Source organism: Peromyscus leucopus, chromosome 5, assembly GCF_004664715.2.
Source record: "Peromyscus leucopus breed LL Stock chromosome 5, UCI_PerLeu_2.1, whole genome shotgun sequence".
Lineage (NCBI taxonomy): Eukaryota > Metazoa > Chordata > Mammalia > Rodentia > Cricetidae > Peromyscus > Peromyscus leucopus.
In genome coordinates, this window is record NC_051067.1 from 39,908,742 (window position 1) to 39,931,248 (window position 22,507).

Below are 22,507 nucleotides of genomic sequence, written 5' to 3' on the forward strand. Positions count from 1 at the left end.
CCTAACCAAGACACCAAAGGGGCCACCTGTAACTTCATTTATCAAAAAGGAGGAGAAAAGGAAAAGAAAAGAAATTTCCTTAGCAACCCTTTGAGACGTAACTTGAGAGCCACCAAAATCATATGTGGCTACTATAACACCCGTAAGTGTAACTCTCCCCTGAGATCCCCACATTCACACTTGAGTGTGTCTTTTCCTTTCCCCGAGTGCCTCTCTTTCTATTATTTCCCGTGCTTAAGTCTATACTTAAGGGTCAGCAGGTAAAGGCACTCACCACCAAGCCTGACCACTTAGCGTTCAGTCCCTGGGACCCACATGAAGGAGAACACTGATCCTGAAAGTTACCCTCTAACCTCTGCATACGTGTGCTCCCACAGTCCCCTGCACCCCAATCAATCATTCAATCAATCAAAATAAACAAATGTAATAAAAAAAATTAATCTATGTTAAAATCTCTTCCTAAAACCTCCATTCTGCTTCACGCTGGCTCATCCTGAAGGTTCTTTTCTGTCATGAAGCCAAGAATCCCGTCTTCACCTGAGTATCTGAAAAAGGAAAACTTCCTTGGGCTGCTGTAGATGACACTGTGGCGCTGCGTCTCCAATCCAGGCCCCACGGCCACCCACAAACCCTAGCTGGGCAGCTGGTGAGCCATTAGGCTTCATGTAGCCACAGGCGGTCAGAACCCCACTACCGGTCTCCCAGCATTCACAGCTCCCACCCCAAACTTGGCTCCCCACTTTGAGTTCTCAGATACAGCAAACTCCTGACATCTGAAGCCAAAAGGAACTTCCCGCAGCTTTCTAAGAACAAAAGCTGAGACAGAGTATGTTCCCGATGCACTGATAATCAGGAGTTCATAGGAGGGAACAGCTGTCTCATTGTGAGTTTTATGTACACATTCCCAGAAACGCATCTTTAACACGCTCAGTTGGTTTCCACATACTTAACTCATCTGATAATTGATTTTCAGCCTTGCTCACTTTCCAGCGAAACTAAGGAAGGGGCTTGGAAAAGTTTGAGTCGTCCTTGTCCCCATTGTTCTAAAAACAACAAGCCTTTTGTGAGCCCCACGGCTGCCACAGAACTGGCACACACCGTGGTGTTCGGGGAGTCAGAGCTTCAACCCCCAAGATCTCTGAGGCTCAGGATGCACGGTAATTCAAAACATTTTGGAGATAAGGACGGAAAGGAAGGAGGAGGTAGTCATTGTTTTTGAAGTTTTAGGTCACAAACTCTCTCTTGGAAGTTGACCACATTAGCTGACCCATTTCTCCCTCCCTAGGTTGCGTGAAGGCACCGCTACTCCTAACTCTGGCTCACAGTGATGGAGGGAGGATTCCAGGCAGGGTGTTTGGAGAGGCAGTGGTGAAGAGAAGCAGAGACCCCAGAGGTGGTAGAGACGGTGGTGAGCGGCCTTGGGATAAGTCCTGGGAACCCTGAAACCCTGACAATTTACAACATAGTGTTCCATATCTTTAAAGGCAGTTGTCCCCTGAATCTCACATCCCTTGAGTCTCAAGGTGCCACCCCATTTCCTCCCAGTTTGCTTCTGGCATTTCTCTGACAAGCGTCCCTCTCCAAGTCCTCACAGGGGGGTGGGGGCGAGATTTCCACTCAGTTCTGAGATAGGGGGTTTCTAATCCCACCTAGTCACTTAAGAGTCCTCAGAAGCAGGGCATGCTGGCCCATGCCTTTAATTTTAGCATCTAAAAGCCAGAGGCAGATGGATCCCTGTGAGCTCAAGGGCAGCCAGGTCTATATATTGAACTTCAGGGCAGCCAGGGTAGCATAGTGAGTGAGACCCTGTCTCAAAACAGTCCTCAGCAAAGCTGAGCGCACAGCAGCAGCCCAATGAACTTGCCCTTTGCTGGTTCTTCCTTCTCTCTTTTCTTTGCTTCCTTTCTGTGTTTCCTGAGATCACCTCCCAGTACTTCACAGGCATCCAAATCTTTGCTTCAGGGTCTGCTTTTGGTGAAGACAAATGAGACAAGACTTAATTAGGGGTACACAGAGTGGCGGCGGCGGTAAGAGGAAAGGGGATGAAGGCAGCCCATTTTTTAAATGTCTGGATCTGGCGTAGCCCAGACTGGCCTTGAGTCCCTATACACCTCTGAGCTCCTGCTTCCATGTCCCAAATGCTGGATCATGAAGTGTGGTGAGTGTGCAGCACCACTCTGGGCCTAATAACAGATGTATAGGCTTCTGCTGAAATGTCAGAGTCCAGCTTTGTTCACACCATCCCAATAGCCTGTCGTCCAGAGGGAAAAGGCGGCCCTCCCCGCTTAGGCATGTCGTACACTAAGGCCACAAGACAACGAAAAGGCCAGAGTGAGCAATAACCAGAGGTAACACACAGGCTGCAAGGGGCAGAACTCAGAGAAGGTCTCGTTTAGTCCCCTCCTGAATCTCTGTCTACCTTGCTCAGTCCAACCTTAGTTCATTGGCTTCTGCTAAGTTCTCTGGTGACCCTTCCATCTTCTTCAGACCAGCTCCTTTGGCTCCATTTCCACATCCCTCCCAAATATGCAAATCCCATCAGACTGTCCTAGGCATGGGGTTGGTCAACAGGAGCATCATTGCAGAATCGTATTGTCAAACGTCATACGGCCGTATCTGGTGTATGTTAATTGTGTGTGCTCCCTGAAAGAGCAGTTGGTCATGAAGTTCAACGCAAACCAGTTAAGAGCCCAGAACTTGCAGGGCACTTGCTCACTCCAGCCCTTCCCCTTGACTCAGTTTAACCAGAACTGTCACAGCTGGCCGCTGCTTCATCACCTGACGATTCTGAACAAGAATAAGACAAAAAGCTATAGAAGCCTGTGGGTAAAACTCAGCAGTTTAATATGTGCTCATCATCGGGGGCCTTGAGTTCAATCTCCAGTATACACACACACACACACACACACACACACACACACACACACACAAACACACACACACACAAACACACACACAAACACACACACAAACACACACACTAAAAATGCATCAAAAATGTAAATGGTTATATAGAGAAATAAAAGTGTAAATGAGTTATTGTGTCCAGAAACTTGTAGAAAAGTAACAGATAAAACAACTATACAGATCAACATGGTGGCTCATACATTAATTTCAGTACTCAGGATCTGAGGCAGGAAGATTGTTTTGACTTCAAGATTATCATAAAGAGTTGCAGACAAGCCTGGGCTACACACTGAGACCTTGTCTCAAAATAAACAAATAAAATAAAATAATAAAAGTGATGTGCAGCCAGCTTGGTGGCACATACCTATAATACCAGCCTTGGGGGTTGGAGGCAGGAGGATCATTTCAAGGTGATCCTCAGCTGTACAATATGCTTGCTCCCACCCCCATAAAAATCGTTAGATTTGTTTGCTTCTGGAAGACGTTGCAGAAGTTACCAATCTTCAGTGACTTTTGAGGGAGGAAGACAAATTAATCGTGCAGACAAGAAGGGGCAGAATGTTCTGGAAGAGGGAAGATAAGCACTGTTATCTAAAGGTGGTAGTTTGAGTAACCACACCAATTCCAGATCCTGCCTGCTGGTGGGACAGCAGATAGGCTTAGCAGCTGCACCCGAATCTATTGATATTTTAATTATTGCCTGCTGCCCCACAGGCCACTCAGGCCACCGCCTGGCGGGGCTTCCGGTTCCATGACCCCGGCTCAGCCACAACCTTGATATGTAGGTTTAAATTAAGTCTCTATCGTCCTATTTATCAGTAAGACTCAGGAGTCAAAGGCTGGGGTCAAAATTTGCTACCTCAGAGAGGCTGAGTAGCAACTAGCTGACCTTGCTTTTTAGCAAGAGATACCGCAATAGACATTTCTCTTCATGTGTCCCAGAACCAAGAGAGCTCAAACTCTAGTCCCCGCCCTTTCCTTCCAGTTTATCTTCTCTATCCAAATTGGTCAGCTAGTCACTTGCTCCACCCCTGATTCAAGGTATAACTTTATTGGGCAGTCTCAGGAGTGTGATCAAAATATCCCACAAGAGACTGTTCCCTTTCTCCAACCTTTTGACACTGAGACATCTCTGTCATCTACAAAGTACACACTGGAAGGAAAAAATACACACAAAGTAATCTCATATGAATTTGTGTTGGGCCACCACTGCCTGGCAGGAATATTTTTTTTAAGATTTATTTTTAATTTCTAATTGTGTATATATGTGTATGCCCAAATGTGGGTTTGTGCACATGAGTGCAGATGCTCAAAGAGTCCAAAGAGGGTAGCAGAGCCCTGGGAGCCAGAGTTACAGGTGGTCAGGGGCCAGTCCACACAGGTCCTTACAGGAGCAGTCCATGTTCTTAACTACTGGGATATGTTCCCAGCCCGACTGACAATATTTTTATCCTTCAATCTGGTAAGCCAGGATGGAACATTTAAATGCATTGTATAAATCATTTTAAAATACAAATTACCCACAACTGATGAGGCAAGGATTCAGAACTAAAGACCTGATATTTTGACAATATACATATCCTGTAGGTATGAACAAGATCAATGTGGCATTTCTGATTGACAATCGTTACCTTCTAAGCCCTCCTACCAGTCCTTAACATACAGAGAATTTTAAACAAAGAGTAGTAGAACCAGATTTGTGGTGGGAACAACCCACACCCTGACAGTCTAGTGGGCCAGTTGGGGTAGCTAGCCGTGACTTTAATCATAATAATTGAAAGGTAAACCAGGCTGCAGTGGCACACGCCTTTAATCCCAGCACTCAAGAGGCAGAGCCAGACGGATCTCTGTGAGTTCGAGGCCAGCCTGGTCTACAGAGGGAGATTCAGGACAGCTCCAAAAAAACTACACAGAGAAACCCTAAAAAAAATTAAATAATAATTAAAAGATAAATAAAACTAAGGAATTTTGTCAAAAATATAAAGCCATTATTTTTAAAATTATTTTTAATTTACGTGTATCCATGTATGTCTGCCATGTGTGTGTGAGTGCCCCAGAAGACCTCTGGAACTTGAGTTACAGATGGTTGTGAGCTACCATGTAGGTATTGGGAACTGAACCTGGGCCCTCTGCAAGAGCAGCCAGTGCTCTTCACTGCAGAGACATCTCCCAAGACTCCAAATATAATAGTTATTCACTTTAATTTTTTTAAAAGATTTATTTATTTATTTATTATGTATACAGTGTTCTGTCTGTGTGCCAGATTTCATTACAGATGGTTGTGAGCCACCTTGTGGTTGCTGGGAATTGAACTCAGGACCTCTGGAAGAACAGCCAGTGCTCTTAACTGCTGAGCCATCTCTCCAGCCCCTATTCACTTTAATTTCTAAAACATCCACACAGACCTATTTTGGAACTGGGTCAAACATTGTATTAGGAAGTTATTAAGTTCATGAACAAAGTGCATTATTCTTTTGTTTGCCTTTTTTCAGGTGGCTCTGGCCTACTACCTCCCATAATACATCCATACTGTGTTCTGGGAATCTGAGCCACAAAACACTTATCCTTCGAGCCGGATTCGAACCAGCGACCTAAGGATATCCAAGTTGGAACCTCTACAGTCCTCCGCTCTACCAACTGAGCTATCGAAGGATGACACATATGTGTTCTAACAAGGTCTCAAGTAGCTCAGCCTAGCTTCAAGTTTCTATGTGAATGGTTTTAAAATTTTGATCTTTCTGCCTCCACCTGGGATTACCAGTATGAGTCACCAAGGCTCATTTTAAACAATGCTGAGGATCAAACTCAGGGCTTCACAAATGCTAAGTGGGCACTCTACCAGTGCCAAGTGCAGTATTCACAGTAGAAAAAAAAAACCCAGTAAACAATCCACGATCTTGGTAACTACGTCCTTTTTTTTTTTTTTTTTTTTTTTTTTTTTTTTTTTTTTTTTTTTTAAAGCAATGCTTTGAATTATTCAGGAAAACTTACTGATTGTTTCTATGATGTACACAAATTTAAAATTAATACCAGAGCAATATGTGTCAGCTGTCATTAATTGATGGGTTCATGGTGATTTCGTTTATAAAATTGTTTTTCTTCTTTTTCCCACTTTTCTGTAGTAAATGGAAATTCAAAACTACATAAGGAATTGCTGATCTCACGAGTGACCTTGGCAGGGGAAGTCCTTGTGACTGTGCCTTTGTGCCACCTTGGAGGTAGAATCCTGCCGCCCACACAGCAGCTCCTGAGAGTGGAGAGGAGATCAGCGATGCGGAGCTGGAGGCATTGAGGCCCCAACCCTCTAGTTATTCACAAATGTAATGATAAAGCAGTTTACTTTCTGGGCTCCTATTCTTTTGCCTGCTTTGCTTCAATTACTCTTCCAAATGCTTCCTACTCGGCATAATCCAAACAAGGTATTAGTAACATTAGTCTTTTGCTTAAAAAACAAACAACAACAAAACCCTCCACAGCAACAATCATAAAAAAGACACACACAAGAAAAAACCAACTCTCTTTTGTTTTGTTCAAACAACTTCTCTATATGTAGTTCTTGCAAGCCTCCATCTTGCTACTTAGCCCAGGCTGGCCTTAAACTTACAATTATCCTGCCTCCTGAGTCCTGAATTTCCACGGGTGAGCCACCGCACTGGGCTTATTGTCATTTTCAGTGTTAAAAAACTGAAGCTACAGGAGCAGTTAACTGGTTGATGGCCTCACGTCTCGTTTTAGTCACTCCGGCTTTCTGACTTTTTGTTCCTGTTCCCTCTATTCAGTCCAGCTCTTCAACGCGTATAGTTTTCTTAGAGGAGGAGGATGGATCCGAACCACCGGATCACCAATCCCTAGTTCACGTCCTTGGAAAACTTTTTTTTTTTTTTTTTCCTGAGTAAATACACTTGGCCACCTGGGGGCAGGCTTCCGTAACAGCACACAACCCCCTGCCTTCTGCTGACTCTAACTTTGACCCTGGGGCCACAAGCAGCTTTTTCCCTTGGTCCCTCTGGCTCCCACTCCTTTTTCCTCTGCGACCTCGAAGTCGGTAGGTGCTTCTCTCTCAGCTCAGCGAGCCCCCGTGCTCGGCTTTCTGTTCCTCCAGCCCGTCAGCCCTGCCTCTCTCTTCTTTCTAGACTAGACAGGATTGTAGCTCACTATATAACTCGCAGAGATCATCCTCCAGAATGTCGGGCGTACAGGTGTGAAATACCACTTCTCTCTCTCTCCTCCACTTCATTTCATGTTTCCATTTCTAGCTCCATGGCTTTGTCTTTATTATCATTTCTAAGCATGAATAACAAAATATTCTACTCAATAAGATTTTATTTTATTTCTCCTCCTCCTCCTTCTTGTAAATGCAGAGATTCCAACACTTCTTTTTTCCGTAACGGTGCCTCAATTGAGGGCTGTAGGCCCGAGTTTGCTGTTTTGTGCATGCCTGACCAGACTTAGAAAAGGGTGTGGATGGGCACTGTCGTAACATGGGCTGAGAATTACCCTGCGAGGGAGATAACGAGCGCTCTAGGTTGGAAAGAACTGATGGAGAACAGAGCCCATAGTTACCCCCTTGACCGTTTATCTCCCAGCCTGAAGCTCCTGGCAGATCCCATCAGCAGCCGGTTGCCCCAGCAAGGCTGGAGATGGCAGTTTCCCCCAACCCCTGCCTCTTGGCGTGTCTGCTCACGCTCATGGTCCTGCAGCTGCCCACGCTGGATTCAGGTATGTCTCTGCTCTAGCCGTCTCTTTCTTGCAAGGTTGGAAGGTCCCTCTAAATGTCAGTGACCCAGTTTGGCTCCAAGTGGGGACATCCACCAGAGTCCAGTGGATCCAAAGGAAATCTCCCCGGGTGGTAGTGCACGCCTGCAGTTCCAGCACTAAGAAGGTAGAAGCTGATCTTTCGGGGTTCAAAACCAGCCTGGTCTACATAGAGATAGCCTTGTCTCCGTTGGGAGAGCCTAGTTTTGTTTTGTTTTGTTTTTTTGTTTGTTTGTTTGCTTTGTTTTGTTTTTTGTTTTTGTTTTTCTTTAAATCAAAGAAAAATGGAATGCTGGGTGTGGCGGTGCACACCTGCAATGCTAGTTGAGAGTTGAGGGCAAGAGAATCAAGGTTACAGTGAGCTGGAGGCCAGCTTGGGATTTGTGAGATCCAGTCTGAAAAACAAACAAAACAACAAAAGGAACAGTAGACAGCTTGAGCCCCTTACTTTACTAGAAGCCTGGTCTGTAGATCCTCCATCCTGTCCCATCGTCCCAGCTGACCTTATCTATCCTGGCAGCTCCCTTCCATGTGACCGCACCTCAGGAGCCAGTGCTGGCCCGAGTGGGCTCAGATGCGGAGCTGACCTGTCGCTTCTCCCCAAATGCGAGCTCGGAGCCCATGGAGCTGCGGTGGTTTCGACAGACTAGGTCGCCAGCCGTGCTTCTTTACCGGGCTGGCCAGGAGCAGGAGGACCAGCAGATGGCCGAGTACCGCGGGAGGGCCACGCTGGTGACCGACGGGCTCCCGGACGGCCGCGCTACACTGCGGATCCGGGGTGTCAGGGTCTCGGACCAGGGGGAGTACCGGTGCTTTTTCAGAGACAACGACAGCTCCGAGGAGGCCGCTGCGCATCTCAAAGTGGCTGGTGGGTACACAGCGGGCTGCGACGCCCAGTCACCGCGCGCCAGGACGCTCACTTTAGGAACCACGGGGCTCATTCTCCAAATCACCTTGAGTCTGAAGAAGGGAGATGAGTGGGAAGGGGCTCAGCTAACGGGGCGGAGTGCTGAGCGAGATGGCGTTCCTGCGGATACCTCATTTTAGTTATCTTTCGCGCTTTTCCCTCTAGAACAGGACTACTTCCTCGGAGAAATACATAAGATTCTTAATTTAATTTCGTTTTTTGAGACAGTATCTGCTATGTAGCTCTGGCAGTCCTCCGGCTTCTACTTCCGCAGCGCTGGGATTACAGGTGTGCACCGCTACATCCGGCTATTACATTCTTTTACCAAGTACACCATAATTCACTGGGTCAGTTCCCAGAGCTGGTTTAAATTGTGCGTGTTTTCACGTTTACGTAAGGCTGTGCTGAGCATCTCAAATGCTCTGAGCAGCTCCGTGGATTAGCGCCTAAGGACTGGCCCCTAGCCTTATAGAAGGTGGTGCGTTACTAATGTTCTTTATTCACCCCAAACGGTTTTACTTTGACTCGTTCTCTCTCTCTCTCCGCCCCCCCCCCGTCTCTGTCTCTCTGAGATAGTAAGGAAAGAATACACTGAACTCTGACTCCTCTGCTTGCTAGAGATCAGAATCGAGCAAACCTCCCACTCCGCGTTTCCTCCTGTGAAACCAGTAAGCTATATCCGACAAGAATTTGCAAAATGGAAATAAAGTTTATTATTATTCACTTATTAGTGAATAAGTGAAAAGTACTTTGCCAATGGTAAAAGCATTTTTATACTTTTAAATTAACTTCTACGTCTTAGACTAATATATAATACACACAAACTGGCTTTCTTAATTTGTTAGTTCATTTATGTACGTATTTAACTTACTTCTTTTGAAACCCGGCAGCTTAAGAACGCTTTAAGGCCAGAATCATGGGTCTAGAAGCAGCCGACTCAAAAGAGGAACATTCCCACACCGGGAGTCGAACCCGGGCCGCCTGGGTGAAAACCAGGAATCCTAACCGCTAGACCATGTGGGAGATGCTGTACGCGCTTCTCTCTTGCCTCCTCCTCCCAAGTACAGGATTACAGGTGTACACCACACCTTCTTTAGGTACTGCGAAACGGAAGCGCTTTGTGAGCTTAACTCTTTCTCTAGCCCAACGGTACGTCTGCCATGTTTGGCCGCATTTAATACACCACATATAACTCTCACGTCATTTTAGGGAAGTGCATCTTAAAAATTGATTACACATATAATCACTCTCTCTCTCTCTCTCTCTCTCTCTCTCTCTCTCTCTGTGTGTGTGTGTGTGTGTGTGTGTGTGTGTGTGTGTGTGTGTGTAAGTGACAGCCTGCGAGATGGAGGCAGAAGTATCAGGAGTTCAGAATCAACTCTGGCTACCTAGAACCTCATGAGTTCCAGGGCAGATTGGCAGCATAAAACCAAGCCTCAAATAACAGAAAAACCCACCTAGATATTTGATGACATAAAACTATCTTTAGCCGGTCGTTGTTGCTGTCCGCCTTTAATCCCAGCCCTGGGGAGGCAGAAGTGGGAGGATCTCCGAGGTGGAGGCCAACTTGATTTACAGAAAGCGTGTGTTCCAGGGCGGAGAGAAGCCCTCCCTGTCTCTAAAAACAAAACAAAGCAAAACAGCAACAAAACAAACAAACAAAAAAATCAAAGCCGGATGGTGGCGCCACTCGGAAGGCAGAGGCCCTATGTTGATTTTTGTTAGGGCATAATTGTGTGAGAAAAGATTTCATTTAAGAAAATTCCTGAGTCAGCATCCTTAATAAAGGAAAGTTAAATAATCAACTACAAATCACAAGGAGAAAAAAAAAAAAAAAAGCCTGTTTTCAAGAATATAGTCTTTTGGGGACTGAAGGTGTGGTTGGTAGAGTGCTTGCTTAGCGTGCACAAAGCCCTGGATGGGATCTCTAGCACTGTGAGAAAATGGTTGTGGTGCCACCTGCCTGTGATACCAGCACTTGGGAGGCAGAGACAAGAGGATCAGAAGTTCAGGGTCATCTTCAGCAGTATAATGAGTCTGAGGCCGGCCTTGGCTACATGAGTGCCTGTCTAAAAAGGAGAATACTTTTCTTTCCATTTCTAAAATTTCTAACCGTAGTTGTCTCATCCCCCAAATCATGTTACGTACTTTTAACTAGAGCACTCTTTCTTAACTCTGCTTTAGGTGGCTCCTAAACCACCTCTTAGCCATTGCTTGCTGCTTCTGAGGGTTGGACAAGAACCCCCGTGTCTACCCAGCAGACTTTTGCTTATGGTGAAGGTCTTGATCCCAATAAGACATCCTCTCTGAGAAGGCGTAATAAATTATTTTTATCGATTCTTCGGTCTCCACACAGAAGGACTAGAGGAATCCCACCTATTCCTAGTCCACTTTTGCATCCTCTCTGTCTTTCTCAAATTAAGATCATCATGCCCCCAGGAAAGTTCCCACTGAAAGATTAAGGCCAGCTTCTCTCTCCATAGCTCTGGGCTCCGATCCTCACATCAGTATGGGAGTTAAAGAGAATGGACAAATCCAACTGGAATGCACCTCCTCGGGGTGGTTCCCAGAGCCAGAAGTGCAGTGGAGAGCTCCCTCGGGAGACAGAATTCCAGTCACAGCAGAGTCCGGGAATCGTGATGAGGACGGCCTGTTCACTGTGGCAGCTTCAGTGATCATCACAGACAGCTCCATAAAGAATGTATCCTGCTGCATCCAGAATCTCCTCCTTGGCCAGGAGAAGGAAGTAGAGATCTCTGTACCAGGTCAGTGGACTGAATATTGGACTGCCATGTTGACAGAGACTTGGGACAATATGACCTGGGGCCCTGCTCAGAAGGGACTTCATGGCCGAGTTGTCTACATCTTCCCCCAAGTTCTTGCCTGCTGATTTGAGGGAAGCCCTACCAACTTCATTAGAATAAAGATACTGAGGGTTGAGCGCTCTCTCTCTCTCTCTCTCTCTCTCTCTCTCATTTTTTGAGATGGGGTTTCTCTGTGTAGTTTTGGAGCCTGTCTTGGAACTCACTCTGTAGACCAGGCTGACCTCAAACTCACAGAGATCCACCTGCCTCTGCCTCAGGAGTGCTGGGATTAAAGGTGTGCGCCACCACTGCCTGGCGAGCTGTATCTCATTGACAGAGTGCTTGTAGCATGCATGAAGTCCTAGGCTCTACCTCTAGCACGCCATGCACCACCCCCATGCCGATCACATAAAAATTCCAGAGCTTCAAACTGTTTGGGGGCACCCAGGCAGGGGGATCAGGATCCGTCCCTGGTGCATGGGCAGGCTTTGGGGAATCTGGTGCCTGTGGTGTGACGCCTTGCACAGCCTTGGTGCAGTGGGAAGGGCCTTGATCCTGCCTAGGCTCAGTGTGCCGGGCTCTGCTGACTCCCCGTGGGAGACCTTGATTTGGGAGATGTGGGGATGTGGGGTGGCTTGGGAGGGAGGGCTGGAGGGTGGGAGGAGGGAGGAGGTGGGATCTGTGGGTGGTATGTAGAGTGAGTAGAAATTTTCTTAATAAAAAAAAATGAAAAAAAAATTCCAGAGCTTAATTTTAGGATAAATGGGTGAGACAGAGGAACTTTGTCCCTGGGGGCCTTCTGGACCGGACCCTCTCCTTCAATAAGTAGAGACTAAATGGCTTTTCCGATTTGACCTGCCCTCCCTGAACCTCTCCTCGCTTCCTCATCCCACACCGGAGCTCCGGATAGGCGGCCAAGTTCCTCCAGGAAGCAAGCTCTTTCATCCCTAGTCATCACCTCTGGTTTAGCAGGAATCATGCCTTGTTTATTGACCAAAAAGACCTATTCTGTCAGGCACGTGGTCTCTCCTCTTCCTCCTTTACCTCCACTGCCTCAGTGGTGGTTAACAAGGGGCTTCTGAGAGGCCCATTAGATTTTTATTTCTCACGCTCTGGCCCTAGATGGCTCTCTGTGCTTGCTTCTGCCCAGGGTCAAATCTCTGCAACACTCAGCATGAAGGAGTAATCCTTGCTGTGGGAGGTGGGAGGCCTTCAAGGGCATCCTCATCTCCATCTCCCTTTGACACTAGCAGAGAAGCTGAAATCATTCAGTTTCCCAAACAATGTCCTTCTTGAGCCTGTTTTCATTTGTTTGTTTGTTTGTTTATTTAGCTCCCTTTGTGCCAAGGCTGACTCCTTGGATAGTAGCTGTGGCTATCGTCATACTGGCCCTAGGATTTCTCACCATTGCGTCCATATTTTTCACTTGGAGACTATACAAGGAAAGAGCCAGAGAGCGGAAGAGTGAATTTGGCTCTAAAGGTAAGTCACAGTGCCCACAAAGGCTTCATGTTACAGCTTCCAGGGAGGGTGGGAGTCAGGCCTGTCCAGATGACTTCCAGCAGGAAAACGCTGGATTTTAGAATTCTGAAATTGGAAGCAATTATAAGCCTTCTAAAATTACAGGTACCTAATGTGAAGAAAATTGGATGTGATATAGGCAGAGTCAAAACCAGCTCTTTGTTATTTTATACCTTATGTTCTCTCACAACCCAGCTTCAGGCCCTCTGGCCAATTCTAAGCCCATTTCCCAGGAAGACTCTTATGATTAAGATCTAGTCCTAAGCCAAGAGGAACTTCCGGATGGTTTCTTAGAAACACTCTGTTTTTGCTGGCTGCGTTTCTGTTCCTGGTTCACTGGCAGCGTCTGTCACTGGGCCACCATGGGTTAAACAGTGTCTCTTTTATGTGGTTCTCATTCTGGTCTTCCGCCTTCCACTTGGCTGTTATAAAAAGCCACTGAAATAATTTTGTTTGTTTTCCAGAGAGACTTCTGGAAGAACTCAGTAAGTTGTCTTCTTGTTTTTGACCCCCTAGATTTTCTCCTCCTGTCTGTTAGCACACCACTGACAGTCTCTCTTTCTTCACATTGCAGGATGCAAAAAGACCGCACTGCATGAAGGTCAGTGGTTCTGAGCTCCTCACTGCCTCTGAAGCCCTAGTTCGGGAGTCAAAGACCTGTGAGGGAGGCTTGACCACGAGAACACTCAGACGTCTTCTTTAGTTAGTGATAGGCTACAAAGGGGGCAGTGAGAGTGAATGACCTCAGCACTCCCCACGAGGCATCCAGAGAACCACGGAAGATGGCTAGCGGAAAAGCTCCTCTGACCACACCCCATACATAGGGCAGTCAGTTCTTAAGTCATTCCAGAGTTGCCAGTGAGAGATGGGGTCTGGAGAGAAGGACAGCAAGTGAGTGGCCAGACAACTTCCCTACTACAGGGATGCATCAGCTCCTACAGCTCCGCTCCATGTATTTGGGAAGGAGGCACAGGCCGAGTACCATCTTGCATTTGCTGATGCACGCTCTCTCTTTGCCTCCAGTTGACGTGACTCTGGATCCAGACACAGCCCACCCTCATCTCTTTCTGTATGAAGATTCAAAATCAGTTCGCTTGGAAGATTCGCGTCAGATCCTGCCTGATAGACCAGAGAGATTTGACTCCTGGCCCTGTGTGTTAGGCCGAGAGACCTTCACTTCAGGGAGACATTACTGGGAGGTGGAGGTGGGAGACAGAACTGACTGGGCCATTGGCGTGTGTAGGGAGGATGTGGTGAAGAAAGGATTTGACCCCATGACTCCTGATAATGGGTTCTGGGCTGTGGAGTTATATGGAAACGGGTACTGGGCCCTCACCCCACTCCGGACCCCTCTCCGGTTAGCAGGACCTCCTCGCCGGGTTGGGGTTTTTCTGGACTATGAATCAGGAGACATTTCCTTCTACAACATGAGTGACGGGTCGCTTATCTATACGTTCCCCAGCACCTCTTTCTCTGGCCCCCTCCGCCCCTTCTTTTGCCTGTGGTCCTGCGGTAAAAAGCCCCTGACCATCTGTCCAACTGCCAACGGGCCTGAGAAAATCACGGTCATTGCTGAGGTCCAGGACACCATTCCCCTGTCCCCGCTAGGGGAAGGCCCTGCTTCTGGAGAAGCAGATACCCTCCATTCTAAACTGATCCCTTTCTCACCTAGTCAAGCGGCACCTTAACGGCTGTTCCAGCTCCACCATTTCCTTCCCTTTGACTACTTCCTCACTCTGAAGCTTCAGTTGCCAGTTTCCTGGGGTCCTCTTTCTTCCTGGGGTCCTCTTTCTTCCTGGGGTCCTGGGGGGTGGTGATTAATTCACCTGGGGAAGGTGTCTCTGCTAGCGAAGGCAGGAGAAAGGCTGTCCTAACGTGTTTCTGTGCCAATATCGGGGAGATTGAGAGGTGATTCCTAATCTATTTCTAGTGCCCATATCCCTTCAGATCAGAGCCTACACAGGAGGACTTGGCAAACCACCCGAGGGACCAGGAGGTGATTAGGTTGGCGTGAAATTGTGGCGGCAACATTTGGAATAGGGATATGTGGGACCACAGATTTTAGGCAAGAGAAAAACAAAACCAAAGCACAGCATGCTGGGAAAGGAAAGATCTTAGGCTAAAAAGCCCATAAAGAAATTTAGAGAAGACGTGACAGAAACAGATGAAGGGAATGTGGTCCAGTTAGGCATGCTTGTCCTGTCCCTAGGGTTTTCAGGACTAGATCTCAAAATTTCTTATCAATTGAATTTTTGGGCTGCTTCATACACATATATAATGCATTCTAGTTACTCCCACGCTCCCTCTGTTCTGTCTTACTTCCCTCCCCTTCCCTCATCAATGCCACACACTGAGTTTAACCAGGGCTGTCGTGGGACACATGGGTTTGTAGTTACCCACTGAAGTTTGGTGGGCTCAAGAAGACAGGTATGACTGAATACAACGATTTATCCTCTCCCACAATCTATCAGCATCCACTAGTTCAGCTGGGAAGGGTAGGGTCCCTATCGTGGCTAACTGTTGACAGGGCCAGTTTTGTGCAGGCCTAATTCTGGAAACTACGGTACCTGTGAGATCATGATTGCAAGAGCCCAAAAGAGAGCGTTTCCCGGCCATCTCCCTGTCCCCTGACTCCTAAGGTCTCTTGTCCTCTCTCTCAGGCTGTGTCTTGAACACTGTATCTACAATTTTCTAAGGCATGTTCTGGAGGATGGAGGAGACTGGCCCTGCCCGTTTGGAAGCAGAGCTGTGAGCAAGCCGGGCAGGGACAGAAAGGAGTGGAGCTGAGAAGGGCTAGAGAACAGACAGGGTTATAACAGAAGGAAAGTTCCAGCAAACCCGCCAGGTTATATCTGCATGTAACACGTCTGTTCCTCCTTCTGTGTCCTCCACCCCACCCCCACCCCCACCCTCCACCCCCTCCACCCCCACACCCCACCCAGAAGGTCAATCCAGCCTCACTTTATTGACTCCATTAGGTGTGTGTGTGTGTGTGTGTGTGTGTGCTGAGGTAGAGGTTTACTATGTGGCTCAGACTGATCTTGGATTCCTGATCCTCCTGCCTCCACCTTCCAAGTGCTGGAACTGCAGCCAGGTCCACCATACCTGGCAAATCCACCAGTTTTGATTCAGCCTGCTTAGGTAACACCGTTACTTTTGCCAGTCTCAGCTGCACGCTCCCTCGGCCTTCACTGCAACGTCCACCCGCCTCACCTCACGGGCACCCCCAGTTCCCTTCCGCTGCCACGCTGTGCTGTTGCCTAAGGTAGCCTGCTAAGCCTTCCTGATTCTGTTTTACATTAGGATCCCCAGAGTCGCACCAGGATGCTCAACACAGCAGGATGCTCCTCCTGTTTGTGTCTGCTCCAGTGTCCTCTGCTTGCTGGGGTTTGTTTTGCTGATGACCTGTGTGTATCCAAGCTCCTCCGTTTCTACTGTACTTTTTCCAGCTTCCAAAATGGAAGTTGTCCATGGACCTTGTCTAATAAATAAATAAATAAATAAATAAATAAATAAATAAAGTCTGGTTGCGGCAGGCAGCTTCTGAACTTTCCTTTGTTTATCTGAAGAAGAAGAACTCGGTAAAGTGAAATGGGACCGAAAGCTGCCTGGGAACACACTGCTTGCTTCAGCAGCGCTGATCTGTATGACCGCAGGCCTAGGCCTTCAGGAGAGAGTCACCAGAACAGGCACGGGTGGGAGCTACTCATGGGGAGCAAACTACCCTCCAAAAGGCCACTGTGCTGAAAGCTTCCTGCTCGCAGCCTTGTTTCAGGGGTAACTTCATTTCTATTCCTGTTAAGGCAATTGTGTTGGTGAGTAAACCTCATCCCTTGCTCAGATGCACCAAGAGGGTACAGCCCCCAGCAGAGCTTTGGAGTGCCATGCGCCAGTCCAGTGTTCCATCCCTGCCCCCCATGACTCAATTAAATCTCCAAACAAGGACCAGGCCGTGGTGGCGCACGCCTTTAATGCCAGTACTTGGGAGGCAGAAGCAGGTAGATCTCTGTGAGTTGGAGGCCAGCCTGGGCTACAGAGTGAGTTCCAGGACAGCTAGGGCTGTAACACAGAGAAACCCTGTCTCGAAAAGCAAGAATATCCAAACACATGAAAGTTGGGGAACACATTCAAACCGTTGCTCTTTGCTCCATCACTGCCCAGTACCCAGTGTCCTCCTCCCTTCTCTTCTTTTCTCGAACACTAGCCACCCTGTGCAGCTTGTCCTGTACTGTACTCCTGGGAAGAAGGTCTACTTTATCTTTCCTTTAAAGAATTAATTTAAGTTAAATATGGTGGCACGTGCCTGCGATCCCAGAACTCAGAACTCAGAGGCAAGAGAACTGTCATATTTGAAGGCAGCCTGGACTACACAGTCACTTCAAAGGTCAGCCTAGCCTATCTAGCAGCACACTACCTCAATATAGATGCATGTGCTCATTTGTGTTCGAGTTTTACTTGTAAAATTCACAGAAAACATAGTCTAAGCATCCTTTTAAAAAATGCAGAGGGGGGGGCGGGGGTTTGATATGACTTACCAGATAAAGACACTTGCTTGCTGAGCTTGATGACCTGAGTTCAATCCCAGTGACCCACACGGTGGAATGAATTTTTCTCAGATATCCACGTGTTTGTCATACAGCATGTTTACCCATACAAATGCACACATACACACGCTAAATACATGACTACATGTAATTTAACATGTTAAATGCCTAGGAAAAGTAGACATTTGCATTACTGTGTTTAATGTGTGATGTGTATCCTAATATGTATCTGTAAAATCTCACACAGAATATATGGAACTGTGTCTCTGAGATTAGAAAGACAAGGGGTCTCAGAACTGGGCATGGTGGAACATGCTTGTAATATCAGCACTCTGGAGACTGAGTTAGGAGGTCGGCAGATTCAATGACAACTTGAGCTACACGGTAAGTTTTAAGGCCCTATCAAAAAAGGGGTGGGGGGGGGCGGGTAGAGACAAGATCTCTCAGATTTTAATCAGCTCTGTCTGCTTCCCTTTGCCTCATTGTTTTAAGGAAAGTGGTCTGTGGGTGTACTAAACAGTCATAAGACACTTAGGGAGCACCGTGTGCTGATCCTTGATGCTCCCGTTCCAGCCTCTGTATGTCACACCCTGACTAACTGTCGAGGAGGGTTATAACCAACAAAGCTATCTTATTTTTACAGGAACAACAGCGTCGAAAAAGAACGAAGCTAAGTTGGCTGTGGTAGCAAACATCTGGAATCCCAGTACTTGAGAGGGTAGCATCCATCCATCCACCCAGCACTTGGAAGGTGGAGGCAGGAGAATCAAGAGTTCAACAACATCCTGAGCTACAGTTTAAAATCCAGCCTGAGCTGTACGAGACCTCATCTCAAAACAAAACAAAACAAAAGCATAATTTGGACCAGAATCCTGTTCCATACTACCTTGAACATTGTTATAAATGTGCCTACACTCTCATCCTTAAAAGATTCAGGCTTTCTCTAGAACTTAGCCCTGGAACCCTGCTCTCAAATCTGGATGCATCCGGAGTCCCTTCAGGGAATGATGGCCCCTTAAAGACCCAGTCATCAGCCAGGGTGACATAGAGCGTTTCTGTCAACAACAGTAATACTAAATTTAAAAATCCTCTGATCAGGTGGCACTCCCAGACATTCTGATTTAATTAATTAGTCAGGGGGAAATTGTTATCTTAAAGGGTTGCCAAATGTATCACCTACGAGCTTTCCTTAATTTCTGCTAATGCTGGGGGAGTTTCTCTAAGAATTCCAGAAATACTATATTTAATTTAAGCCATGGTTCTCACAATCATGTGGAGGGCCTGTTAGCCACATAATGTGGAGCGTTATCCCCTAAACTTGTTTGAAACCCACAAGTCAGGAGTATATGTATTTATGGTGTACAAAATGTTCTGACATGCGGAACATTGTGAAAAAGCTGAGTGAAGTTGCAAACCATACCTGTTGCCTCACATACTTCTGTAAAATTTCTCAGCAGTTGTCAAGTATGTGACACATTGTTACTAACCATATTCTAAACAGCAAAATTTCAGATTCAGTAGGTCTGGGTAGGGCTGAGCGCCTGTATCTACCTGGATATGGAGAGCTGGACATTTTACTAACAGTGTAAGGGATTAAACAGTGTTTTGTCGATGGAATTTAAACACTAGAAGCTGTCCCACAATAAGGAAAGAAAGAAGAAAGAAAAAAGGAATTTCTAGACTAGACACGATGATTCAAGCCTGTGAGCCCAGCACTCCGGAAGCTGAGGCCGGTTTGGGCTACATAATGAGACTCTTAAATCTCAAAAACTAAAACCAAGGGTGGCGGTGGAGTGGGATGGAACAGTTTCTAAAGCCCACAGAGCAGAACGACTTGTCCGCGGTCCTTGGGGCAGTTAGCTGACTGCATCTAAAGTTGTCTGAAAGCAGAGCTCCGGTTCCTTCAACTTCCAGTGAGATTCCCGGGACGTCGTCCCCACGGCAGAGACTGACAGTCTAGGAATAGGTCGCCCCCCGTCTTGAGTTGCGTTTGGAAAATCCGTTGTTGTCGAGGATTGCTGTAAGGTGCATCGCGTGGGTTTAGGAGAGAAACGATTTCTGGTTTTCGGTTTTTGTCTCGGAGGAGCTTTTGCCTTTAGCCAGTGCACGCAGCGGTGCACAGGTCGGACTCTCAGCCTCCGGGTGTGCCTGCGGGGCGATCGCCTGCCCGAGGGTCCGGAGGAGCAAGTGTGCAGAAGCCCCGGGCCGGGAGTATCACGCACCGTCCGGCTTCCCGCGGAGGACCCGGGGCAGGCCAGGTGGCAGCCCGGCCCGCGCTCCGCACCGGCCAGACGACCGAGGGTTCCGACCTGCTAATCTTTGTAGCTGCCGGAGGTAGTTCACTTAGCCACAGCGAATACAGTTCAGACCTGAAACATTCTCAAACCTCGAGTGCAGAAAGGCCGAGTGACAAATACCATTTTTGAAAAGATAGAGCCATAAGCTGAACAGCGCTTGCAAGTGGGTCAGGATGGCCGAGCGGTCTAAGGCGCTGCGTTCAGGTCGCAGTCTCCCCTGGAGGCGTGGGTTCGAATCCCACTCCTGACAACTTGATATCTTTTACAAATTTCTTCATAGTTCATTCACTCTGGTACTGTTTCCTTTCCTTCTTTAGTAAACATTTTATTTTTCTTTCTTAGTCTATCTTTACAGTAGAAGCACGGTGCACTTACAAGATAGCTTGAAAACTAGATATTTTAGTATTTTCTATGTCTCTATTCACAAGAAAAGTTAAATGAATGTTAATTCTTAATTCATGACTCGTTATCATCACTGATGTCTGCACTCTTACTGCCTAAGTCGTCTCACTGGTCTAATTTTTTTGGGGAGGGTGAGGTTTCTGGTTTTGTATTTGTAATACTTACATATACACTTATACTAAGGTAAGATCCTCCGAAGATACAGAACTGGTATGTATGTGTCCGTCCGTCCGTCCGTCCGTCTGCCCGTCCATCCATCCATCTATCTACCTACCTATAATCTATTTACCTATCAGCATCTAATGGGATACAAGAAGACAGATAGAGAAAGGCAAATACACAGAGATTTATCATAAAGGCATGGCTCACAGCTATTGAGGCTGAGAAGTATCATGATCTGCTGTTTGTAATCTAGAAACTAGGAGGGCAGGTGTCATGGTTCAGTCCAGGTATGAAGGACTGAAAATCTAGAGAGCAGGGGCTGTAGTCAGTTGGATCATGTAGCTCCCCACCCTCACCACACCTCACCATTCCCTCACCCAGCCTAAGGCTGAATGAAGTCCAACCACACTAGGGAGGACAATCTACTGAGTTCAGTTATGGAACTCCCAGAACACTGGAGACCCCATGGCTGCTCCAACTGGCATTTAAAATTAACCATCACATGGTTGATGGTCAGGCATGAGCTGGTCTCTACAGATGCAAGTGAACAGGACATGTTCAGCCACAGCCCCGAGGAGCAAACAAATTTGTAATAAATTGGTACAAAGACAGGAACTGGGCATGGTGGTGTACACCTGTAAGTTCCCCAGAGGTGAAGGCAGGAAGATCAGGGGTTCTAGGTCATCCTCAGCCAGTCTGAGATACAGAAGACCTTGTACCTATATCACTCAGGAGGCTGAGGCAATCCGGTTGTTACTAGATACCACCACCAGTCAAAGTTAAACAAAATATTGAAAAGAACCTCTAAGAAAAGAATTCTATTTGGGATATTCGGAAATAAAGACTGTTCTAGTTAGCTTTCTGTTGCTCCGATAAAATGCTGACCCATACCAACCTGGGAAGGAAAGGGTTTATTTCAGTTTACTGATTACATACAATTTATCATCAAGGGAAGTCAGTGCCGGCTTTCTGCTGGAGACAGAAACTGAAGCAGAGACCATGGGGAGTGATGCTTACTGCCTTGGTCCCCAAAACGTCTAGCCAGGGGTGGCACTGCCCACAGTATGACAGGAACTCCCACATCATCATTAATTAATCATGCCCACAAGCTAGTCTGCTGGAGGCAATTCTTCAGTTGAGGTTCCTAGTGTCTGTCAAATTGGCAAAAACTAATTATCACAAAGACTAAAATGTAAAACATGATATACACCGAACAAGCCAGGGTAGCTTTTGGTAAATCTGAGAATAGAGAAAATGCTGGCAGTTCTCTTAGGACAGAGAAATCCATATACATTGTTACGACAGACAGAAAGTTCATTGGCAGTGTGCGAACTGAAATTCACTCAAAAAAGGTCACATGCTTGTGTTGAAGATTGTGATTAGTCCTCTGTGGTTTGGGAAGTTGGCATGTTAAAGATCAAGTAACAAGACGAACTTGGGCTATCTTTAGTACCCTTAATAACCATTTATCAACCACTTTCTGTACTGACCAGTGAATGCATTAAATTAGGAAAGCATTAGCTTTCATCAACCCCAAAGCTAAGAATGACATCAGATGATATTTGAAATCTATGGCAGAGATCCCCCACCACTACCACTAAGGCATCTGTGGTAAGGACATTGGTTAATGACTTTTGCTACCACTGTCCTGTGACTATAAAATGTTCATGTCCACTTTTACAAAGTTCAGGGAAACCTGAGTCCATGCTCCAAGGCCATGTACTTCCTTTGGAGCAAGAGCTGTGCTTATATCAAGTGTTGGTAGGAACTCACCCTGCTGTGATGAGCTCCTGGCATCAGTAACTAGGTAAAGCTTTAAGATCAGAACTGGCAGGCAGTTAGTTCTATTGGCAATTAGTGAGGGGGAAAAAAAAAGCCAAATGTAGTCTTAGTAAAGGCAGGCTGTTTGGATGAGCTGGCCAAGTGGGGCAGCCCCTGGAAGGACACTTGGTGACCTTAACATCTCACACCTCTGAGCTTTGTATTAGACCTGCTGTATAAAAATGGTACCCAAGTGCTCAGTTTCGCCGCACTCAGCCTGGGGTACCTGAATGCTGTCTGTGCAGTCTGCCTGGGGCAGATGAGGCAGGTTCGGTGAGAGGAGCTGACAGCACTATGTTGTAACTGGAGGGTAGGTAGCCTTTACTCTGAGGATGGAGAAGAGGAGTTTGTGGGCAGAGAGAACAATCTGACAAATCAGAGAATTTG

At 46.8% G+C, this 22,507-nt stretch overlaps 1 protein-coding gene and 3 non-coding genes across 4 annotated transcripts; 2 read left to right on the forward strand and 2 right to left on the reverse strand.

Moving 5' to 3' along the window:
* Positions 1–5,470: 5,470 nt before the first annotated feature.
* Trnay-gua lies at positions 5,471–5,559 on the reverse strand. Its single transcript is given in 2 exon segments — positions 5,471–5,506; positions 5,523–5,559. It is a non-coding gene; the product is annotated as a tRNA-Tyr (tRNA).
* A 1,939-nt stretch (positions 5,560–7,498) lies between these two features.
* LOC114700734 (butyrophilin subfamily 1 member A1) lies at positions 7,499–15,758 on the forward strand. The gene is made up of 7 exons (XM_028880426.2): positions 7,499–7,626; positions 8,183–8,530; positions 11,053–11,334; positions 12,706–12,855; positions 13,359–13,379; positions 13,469–13,495; positions 13,918–15,758. Exons 1-7 carry the CDS (start codon positions 7,548–7,550, stop codon positions 14,580–14,582), a joined length of 1,572 nt encoding a protein of 523 aa, XP_028736259.1. The 5' UTR covers positions 7,499–7,547; the 3' UTR covers positions 14,583–15,758.
* Trnae-uuc lies at positions 9,521–9,592 on the reverse strand. Its single transcript has one exon. It is a non-coding gene; the product is annotated as a tRNA-Glu (tRNA).
* A 4,144-nt stretch (positions 15,759–19,902) lies between the features above and the next one.
* On the forward strand, positions 19,903–19,985 carry Trnal-cag. The gene has a single exon. It is a non-coding gene; the product is annotated as a tRNA-Leu (tRNA).
* The last annotated feature ends 2,522 nt before the right edge of the window (positions 19,986–22,507 follow it).

Bases quoted from the DNA above. Each gene is read 5' to 3' on its own strand.
- LOC114700734 (XM_028880426.2), top strand. From the start codon at position 7,548: ATGGCAGTTTCCCCCAACCCCTGCCTCTTGGCGTGTCTGCTCACGCTC. The intron at 11,335-12,705 runs GTCAGTGGACTG...TTGTTTATTTAG, and splicing joins AGTAGAGATCTCTGTACCAG to CTCCCTTTGTGCCAAGGCTG. The intron at 12,856-13,358 runs GTAAGTCACAGT...TTTGTTTTCCAG, and splicing joins GAGTGAATTTGGCTCTAAAG to AGAGACTTCTGGAAGAACTC.